This window comes from Phaseolus vulgaris, chromosome 3 (genome assembly GCF_051622355.1).
Source record: "Phaseolus vulgaris cultivar YP4 chromosome 3, ASM5162235v1, whole genome shotgun sequence".
Classification (NCBI taxonomy): Eukaryota; Viridiplantae; Streptophyta; class Magnoliopsida; order Fabales; family Fabaceae; genus Phaseolus; species Phaseolus vulgaris.
In genome coordinates this window covers 37156076-37165496 of record NC_143500.1, presented here as the reverse complement: position 1 = coordinate 37165496, position 9421 = coordinate 37156076, and the positions used below count along the sequence as shown (strand labels likewise).

Sequence of the window (9421 nt, the reverse complement as noted above, 5' to 3'; positions counted from 1 at the left end):
TCTTGAATAAGTGTGGGTGTATCTCATTTTCATAGTTGTCCTCTTCGGTACTACAAGATTATAGATAAAAAAATACAAATAAAAAAACAAATAAAGAAAATAAGGGTAAATCGTCTATTACACTAGTTAGACCATCTATTGCATAAGAAAAACAAAAAGGAATTACATCTTAAAATAAAAAGAGGATTTCAATTGTCATGATAGTTACACTTGTTTTGAGACTTATCCTTCATTGCTAATTTGTGTTTTCTATGGTTTTTAAGCCTATTTTATCGACCTTTACCTTAACATCATTACATCCTTTATGAAGTCCTCTTGATATCTAATTGCATGTTTTTCAATTGTTGTAAATATTAGAGTCTTGCTAAGCATATGGTAGTGTTTATTTACATGCACTACAAAAAGATCATTAATTAGTAACCAAATTTAGAAACCAAAATTAATTATTCACTACATTAACTAAATTAGATATTAATTTAGAAACTAAAAAATTATTCATATCTAAAGTGGTCTTTGTTATTAATAAAAATTTATAAAATGATTTCAAAATTTGTATCTAAATTAGCTACCTAAGTTTTAATGACTAGTACTTTAGATTTTAAATTAGACTCTAAAAGACTAATAGAGACTAATTTAGAATATAAAGTAGTAAGTAGTTAAAACATTGGTAGCTAATGGTTAAATACCAATTTAGAAACCATTTTATAAATTTTTATTAATAATAGAAACTACTTTAGATACCAATAGTTTTTTTTAGTTTATAAAATGGTTTCTAATTTAATAAATAATAACTAATTATTTTGGTTTCTAAAATTACTTTCTATTTAATGATTTTCTAGTAGTGATGAGTGTTGAGTGTAAATACAAACCTAAACACTTGAGAGTTGGAAAATGTATAGTGAAGTTCTGTCAATTTTGATTCAACCTTTGATTTTAATTAATTGTTTGTATATTAAAATATAAGAATTTCCATTTACATTTTTTTTATTTCTTGAAATTATATCATGTTTGTCATTATTCTTAGAATTTTTTATTTTTTATTTGCACTATTTTTATTTTTTATTTTCTTTTAAAACCTTAGAGTGTTTTGCCCAGAGATAAATGTGGATGTATTTGATGAGCATATATTTATTCATACTCAATAACTTTAATCATAAATTATTGGACTATAATAATAAAGAAATCTATTGCTTTTATTAATATTCATATAATTGGATTTATTAGGCCTTAACTATTATTTTTGTTAATTGTGTTTTTAGAGTAAATGATGTGAAGGAGATATCTACTTTTGTAAATGGTCAAATATGTAAAAGTCCAAATTATTTCTTAATAGGTGAAATAATAGTAATTTACAAAATTACAATTGTATAGTAATAAAATAAAAAGTAATAATTTCAAAAATTATATATATAAAGGATAGGAAATGAAAAAGTGTCCATGAATCATATAACTATTCCATCAAAAGTTAATTAATCTCAAGCTTCCACCGTGGATTTCTTTTTTTTTTATTTGTATCTTTCTCGTCTAAGCATATATATATATATATATATATATATATATATATATATATATATCTATAATTATATATATATAATTATAGAAAGTAATTTGCATGGCCTGGGTGTGGATAAGTTTTGTTGCTCAGCCCTTTTTCTCTTTGTTCCTTGCTCTTTTATCATTGGGCTTTTCTCTTTGGACTGCTAGCTTTTGTTCTATCAATAAAAAACAAAAGGAAAAGAATCGAACCTCATTTTCTCTTTTCACACTCATAACTATTTTAATCTTGAAAATTAGTTTCTCGTTTATTTTTTTAAGTTACGGACATAAAACTGATGAGTTTTTGTATTTTCTTTTATTATTATTTTGATAACTTTATGAACTCATCTATATATATTAGGTCTTCATACATTCCACTATTCCAAGTTCAAATTAAATTATGCAAAATTTTGTTTGCAAATTGCATTTTAATTTGATCATGTTGTAATTCAGAGTCTGGTCTCCAGTATATATACAACATGCATAGAACATCATACGTTACACATGAATAAACTTATACAACACAACAATTTTTGTATTGAACACATGTTGAAAACGAGATGTAAAAATTGGAACAAAAACCACAAAAGAAAGAGTTGTGGTGCGGTAAGTAAAAGAGGGACGGTTTTGGTGTGTCCCAAACAAGGACCTAATTGGCCACCACCAGACCTTCGTTAAGTCTCGCAGTTAGTACCTTCCTCAGAATTTTGCCTGAGGCTGCTTTAGGAATAGAGTCTGTGAAGAAAACCCTACCGATTCTCTTGTAAAATACCACCTGCCACAAACACATCCCAATAAATTCAATTGCAACCACAAAAATATAAGTCACATATACTTAATTCACATGTTCGATAACAGAACCTGTTGTGAAATGTATTGCTTTATTTCATCTTCAGTGATCTCAGAACCTTTTGATCTTACAACAAATGCAACAGGAATTTCTCCGGCAGCTTCATCTTTCATGCTGAAACCAACACCCATTGATATCATTACATACTACCATTAATTATAACTGTATATATTTTCTGAAAATAACTATAACGAGACAATAAAGCAGACATAAAAGTTTACCCAAAAAAACATAAAACTCAGACATGTACATCCTAGGAGGTTTTTTAGGGTTTGAAAGTTGAACTTACGGTACAACGGCAGCTTCAGAGATGTTTGGATGGGCAATTAACAATGCTTCGAGCTCAGCAGGAGCTACTTGGAACCCTTTGTATTTGATCAGTTCCTTTAACCTATCAACAATGAAGAGTTCGTCATCATCGTCGATGTAACCAATATCTCCTGTGTGGAGCCATCCATCTTTGTCTATAGTTCTCTCTGTAGCTTCTGGGTCGTTTAGATATCCTGACCAACCACAAATTAACAAGAAAAAATATGTTTTTAGAATCTGTATTAAATTATAATTGTAAGACAAATAATTTTTTATTTTATTGAAATGAAGTAGAAAATTATAGTTATAAATCGATATCTTTCAATGTACATGTGAAAGGATTATTTTCCAAAAAATTAATGTTATTTTTGTAAAATATTACATTCTCAAGGCTTAGCCTAGTTAAGTTTAATTAGGTTTATAGAGTTTTTTTTTAATTTTTAATTTTTAATTTTATCAATTATACAGAGTTTTAAACTCAGTCCAATAATAGACAAGTGCTTATCGATCACCTACTTCATAGTATTTCAATTTTTTTGCGAAAGTTGACGTAACTCTCTATTTTGCAAGGTGTGGAGAATAATAAGTGGATTACACGTCTTGCATGATTGAATAATTGTGACTAGTTTTTGTTGTTGTTGAAAAGTAACTGTGATTTTGACCTTGTAATTTCGTCTCTCTGGGAAAATCAGGTAAATGGGGTAGGTGAGGATGTGGACTCCCAGTCTTATCGCTGCCATCACTTTCCATTTCAAGGTAAGCATATAATTTTTCTCACCTATATATCAACAACTTGTTTGCTGAAATTCTTTTATATCAATACCTTCAAAAATATTGATAGAGTTTTTTACATGCTTTTTTAAATATAAATAACACTGTTTAAGTATTTTTATGGGACAAAGTAATTTAATAATCTAGAATAAAAACTAAGAGAAATATTCTCTTTAGAATTCTTAAGTTTATATAATATTGACTACAATATTAAAATAAATAACTTATTTAACCAAGAGTTTAGCAACAAGAAAAACTTACTTAATTAAGCAAAAATATATCGTATATACTTTAAAAGAGCTTTTCTGAGCACGTATAGGAAATTAAAACCATACAATATCTAAATAATTTTTAATAAATACTTATGTAGTTTTAACCATACATAAAAGGTTAAATTGAGTTGACATGATATTTTATTTATTTATTCTTTACGGGTATTCTTTATAAAGATGATTTATTTAAATATTTTAAAACATATTTTTGACAAAAAATAATACGAGTTATTAAAGCTTCTTCAAATAGAAAAAATAATTAAATTATGGGAACTTCTTAAACGCACAAAATTTACTAGCTTAAAACCAAATTAAAAACAGGAAATAATTTTAGTTCTACCTAAAATATGTGAAAGCTATAAAAGAATAAACAACAGGAGAAAAAATGTTTGAACAAAAAATAAAAGTGTTGAAAAAATTAGCATGCAAGAGTTATTGGGCACGTGAAGGTATGTGATCGGAGTCTGCTTTAAGGAGTGGAAGAAGCAGCATTATGATGTCACTGTCAGCGTTACCAATTCCAGATAATAAATTATTAATTAAGTTCTCTAAAATCATTGTCATGGTTTGGTGCCTCATAAAGCTACTTTTACGTGAGCCGTTGAATTCTTCTGGAGTTCCCACTTTGAATTTGTGGAGGCCATATATATAAGTATCATAGTTGTATATTCTGTTCATACCAACCAATCTTTTCTTCCACCCAACTCACAACCACCCCACTTACACTCCTTTTAAAAAAAAATATATATATAAATATAGCAAAACATTTTAATTTTTAAAATATAAAAATTCACTTAATTTTAGGAACTATAAATACAAATACTAAATATGTCATTTTAATTTTCAAAAAAGGAAATGCATATGTAATATACTTAGGAAACATCTAATGGGGAGAGACAACCGAATATGAAAGGCACAATTGATGAAGATGGTTAATTACCAAGGATTAAGTCTCAGCCAACCTGCTATTGTTGGGAATATTTCTCAAGGAAAGTTGTTCATCGAATGAGAAAAATAGTATTAGTTTTTGTTTGAACCTAATCGATGTCGAAGAAGAGCGTCAACGAAGTTGGTGTTTCTTAGTTTACGTTATGACTAATGTTTCACTCTGTTTTATAATTTTTTTTATTCACACTCTGTTTATATGATAGTGGCATGAATCATCACTCTGTTTATAAGTAAAATACAAGTATATGCTATAATACCTTTCATAACCTTTGTGCCTCTTATGCAAATTTCACCGGTTTCGTTTTTCGGAAGGGAAACACCCGTTTCTGTGTCCACGATTTTCATCTCAGCGTTTCTCACAACGGTGCCGCATGCACCAGGTTTTATATTTGAGGGTTCTTTTGCAAATGCCATGCTAATCGCAAGTGGTCCTGCTTCTGTCATCCCATATCCCTGCAAGTCCAAAACAAATTTTGTTTGACTATTTTTTAAGATTTTGAAAAAAAACAGTATTTTAAAAGAAGGCCATGCTTCAAAACTATCCTTTAAAATAAATATTGTTTACAAATAGAGTAAAGTAAATAAAAAAATAATTTTTGATAAGCTTGTACGATGAATAATGAGGGTTTTTAAAAAGAATATTTTTCCGCGTGCAAGGGTGATTGTAAGATTTATTTATGAGATTCCCACGCTCGTACCTGTGATCCACAAAAATGAGTATTAATGCGACAAAGAAATCTGGAATTTAATGAATAGAAATTTCAGTAGCTTACGTCACTAAAATCTCACTTGTTATCGATTTTATAAAGGAAAACGTTTTAATTTGAATTTGGGTAATGATTATTATTTTTTCTGTAATGAAAATGAAACCTGTCCAAAAGTGGCGTGTGGTAGCCTAGATTCGACAGCTTCTTGTAGTTCCCTTCCCAAGGGTGCGGCGCCAGTGACGACGGCGCGAACAGAGGAGAGGTCGTATCGATGGGCCTCTCCGCTCTTAACCAACGCCAAAACGATGGGTGGCACAAAGGACGCAACGGTGACCCTGTACTTCTGGATCAGCTCCAACAGACTCGTCATCTCAAACTTCTGCACAATGAGAACGGCCGCACCGGACCGAATCCCGCTGAGTAAAATTGAATTGAGCGCATAGATATGAAACATCGGAAGCACGCAGAGGAGCACATCCTCGCTGTGAGTGTACTGGTGCGCGTTTTCGCCGTCAACTAACTGCGCTATGGTGGTGACCAAGTTTTTATGCGATAACATAACGCCCTTGGGGAGCCCCGAAGTGCCAGAAGAAAACGGAAGCGCCACGACGTCGTCTGGGCTAATCTTAACGGCGGGGGCTTCCGTTTCGTCGGCGTTCGTTAGCGTGGAGAAATGTAAAACGCCGTCGTCCTCAGAGTCGATGCACATGACCATCACGTCATTGTTGTCCGCGAAGCTCTTGATTTTATCGACGTACGCGGATTGCGTTATCACCAGCCTGGTTTTGGTGGCGGCTGCTTGCTTGGCAAGCTCCAGCGGCGTGTAGAAGGGGTTGGCAGTGGTGATGACGGCGCCGCGGTGGGAGGCGCCGAGGAAGGCGAGGGCGAATTGGGGGCAGTTGCGGAGGACGAGCATGATGACGTCCCCCTGGCGGATGCCGATGTTGTGGAGGCCGGCGGCGATGCGGTGGGCGGCAAGGTCGACTTCGGCGTAGGTGAGGGTTTCGCCGGTCTCGCCGTCGATGAGGCATGTTCGGTGTTGGAATTGGGAGAGATTTTGGAAGCAGTAAGAGTGTAGTGGAAGGTGCGTGGGAATGGGAATATCGGGAAGTGGGGATCTGAAGATGATTTCTTGTGGAGAAGGTGCCATTGTTGGTGGTGGTGGTGGTGTTGTTGGTGGCATAGGAAAATTTGCGAGCTTGCTTCAAACTGAGGCCAGCATGTATGCATATATATGTGCCTCAGAAGCTCGTGGTTCCATCAAGAGTTGTTGAGACAGTGACTGCAGCTTCACACGTATGTACTTGGAATTGTTTATTTTCCTTGTTTAGGTAGAAACACTCGGAGTAAATAATAATCCTATTTCTTTATGTTTTTCTTCAGGACAATGGATTTTTTCTTTGAAAAAAAACTACTTTTACAACTCAATTTTCTAATGCATCCAATCGTGTAGAATGGTCGTATAAACGTACAAGAGTCTTATTTTCTTTTCTATATAGATCAAAAACATTATTGTAATTAAATTCTAATTTCCGTAGAAAGATAATAATTTTTTTTAGACCATGGATATTTATTTTCATCCTTTATAGACAAAATATTATATATTATGCTCTTCTTTTCACACGTCATGAATATTTTTTACATTAAAAACAATTAAAGTGTAATTTTTTAAGAGAGTTTGAAACAAGATAAGGGTGTTGTTAAGTTACTCTTAAAAATACGTACAAATTATATATTGTTGTCACTCATTCTTCCTTTAATGTGAGATTTCCGTGTCTAACTTAATATCATTTAACAAAATGTAACCGGTTGCTATTCTGTAATGATTTTTATATCACCAACCATATTTATTTTCTTTTAACTATTTAAGATCATTTAAGTTATGTAATTAGTTATTTCACGTATATTTAACTTTACCTTTGACTTTCTAATATGACCTCGACTATTATTTCTTTCAAATTTATAATAGGTCAGCGTGTAAAGGAGATGATTATAAAGATAACTGATATCATTTCAATTTTTTTTATTAATAAATAAAAGTATTTTTCCTAAATGGACAAATTTAAATAAAAAATAGAAAAATCTCAATGAATATTTTTAAAACATTGTTTGAGGAATGAAAACGAACAAAAAAAATAGGGAATAGTATTATTAGTATATCCCGTAAAATCCTTATATTGATTTTTTTTTCTTTTAACTATTTTTCTTATTAGGAAACTCATCACAAAACCTTATGATTTCTATAAGTGAAAATAATTAAATTAAATTTGATGATTCAAAATTATTTATTTATTCTAAATAACTCAGTAATAATACTTTTATCATCAAATTACAAAAATGATTAAACAATTTGAATTGAAAACTCACACGGATAATTTATCTATGAACAAAGATAAGCTTTGTAACAATTTTTAAAATCTTTTTGCTACAGTATTTAATTTATCTTTCACTAATTAAATATAGTATGTTATGGGCTTTTATTATATAAATACCATCATCCCCTTTTTTTCTATCCCTATCTCACCAAACTTTTGCCTGTGGTTGCAACATTCAACCTTATTTTTTCTTCCATGAAAACGCCAATTGTAAATAATCAAAAACTTTTGGGTTTGATATGAAACGAAATACATAAAATCAAACACATACAATGAATATCCACATCCACCTACCACCACTTTGAATGGTCCAGGTCAATCTCATTGTCACAGTAACGTCACTTTTTACGTCACATAAGTTTATTGAATTCAGGATGGGCCATCTAAAACCACAGCAAATTAAGCATGGGCCTCACTTAGACTTTAATCCCAATAGTTACAGGATGCGGTGGCTATTCACTTCACTTTTTCTTGCTCTTTCACCCCTATTTTAAGTGAATAAAAAACGTATTCGTATGGAGGCAGTTTCGTCCTGCACCGCTACATTTTTCTTCCTGCACTCCCACAATTTTTTCAATCCCAAAACTGACCTTCAGCTTTTATTTGAAATCGGGATCTGGGAGTTGCTACAGATTTATCAATCCGGAAGTGAATCATGTTGCTTTCCGGACGAGGAGGTATTCTGGAAGCAAAGTTTGCATAAACTGTTGATTTCTAGATTGTTGAATCCAAAAGCCTAATTTCTATTACCGATTGGTGGATCCAGAATGATTTTTTTCAATTATGAATTTCTGAATCCATAACGCATATTTTGAATTATGGATTGACGGATCCGAAATGGTTTTTTTAATTATGGATGTTCTGCATTTTTTTATTTTGGATTAACATTGTCATTCATGTACTACCGAAAACACCAATATGGGAGGTTACTGGACGCACTAATCCAAAATTTTACCGAAAGCGTCAATCCAAAAATTTACCAGATTTTGTAATCCGGAATGTAAAAAAAATAAATACACAGTTTTTATACAGTAATGGTTTTGTCTTTGCACAACTTTGTGGGGGTGCAGGAAAAAAACTGTAGGGGTGCACCTAGTTTTGAGCAATCCAGGGTTATCATCGAAAAAAATTTAAGTTATTTTTAGTTATTTTCTTTTATTTTAAAGCATTAATTATATTAAAAACTGATATGATTTTTGTCTCTTGCAGGATTCCTTGGAATCCGACGGTAAATTTGTTGCTGAAGGTCGTCACGATATCCTGGTTGAAGCAATTAGACGACTTGAGCACTCTGGTCGTATTCGTGCAGTTGTACAAGGGGTTTGAATTAAACTATATTTTGGAGTTTTAGAACGACAATCATCCTCCTCCTCCAAAGAGAGTGAAACTCAAATGAAGACTAAGATACATGAAGAATTAATGGAGGAGATGAGAAAGGAGACTGATCTGATGCAGCTAGAGATGAGAAAGGAGAATGATTGAATGCGACAAGAGTTTCTATCGCAACAACTTTGTGTTGAGCCGATTCAACCCCTTATTAGTCCCACTCCCAAGAGCACAAAGGGGAGTTGTGCGGCTCTTACAATATCAAGGGATAATATCATTGGGCAGACGAGGGAATGTGAGCTACTGGTAGCGGGCGACAAGCTTCCT

At 32.2% G+C, this 9421-nt stretch overlaps 1 protein-coding gene across 1 annotated transcript; it reads right to left on the bottom strand.

Annotated features, from left to right (window-relative positions):
• Positions 1 to 1944: 1944 nt before the first annotated feature.
• LOC137807343 (4-coumarate--CoA ligase CCL1) lies at positions 1945 to 6754 on the bottom strand. Its single transcript, XM_068607948.2, has 5 exons — positions 5557 to 6754; positions 4944 to 5139; positions 2676 to 2889; positions 2398 to 2500; positions 1945 to 2311 (listed from the first exon to the last, which is right to left on the bottom strand). The coding sequence occupies exons 1-5, from the start codon at positions 6574 to 6576 to the stop codon at positions 2186 to 2188; spliced, it is 1659 nt and encodes a 552-aa protein (XP_068464049.1). The 5' UTR covers positions 6577 to 6754; the 3' UTR covers positions 1945 to 2185.
• Between the last annotated feature and the right edge of the window lie 2667 nt (positions 6755 to 9421).

Bases quoted from the DNA above. Each gene is read 5' to 3' on its own strand.
- LOC137807343 (XM_068607948.2), bottom strand. From the start codon at position 6,576: ATGCCACCAACAACACCACCACCACCACCAACAATGGCACCTTCTCCA. The intron at 5,140-5,556 runs GTTTCATTTTCA...TTGGACTTGCAG, and splicing joins CACACGCCACTTTTGGACAG to GGATATGGGATGACAGAAGC. The intron at 2,312-2,397 runs GTTCTGTTATCG...TGTTTGTGGCAG, and splicing joins AGCAATACATTTCACAACAG to GTGGTATTTTACAAGAGAAT.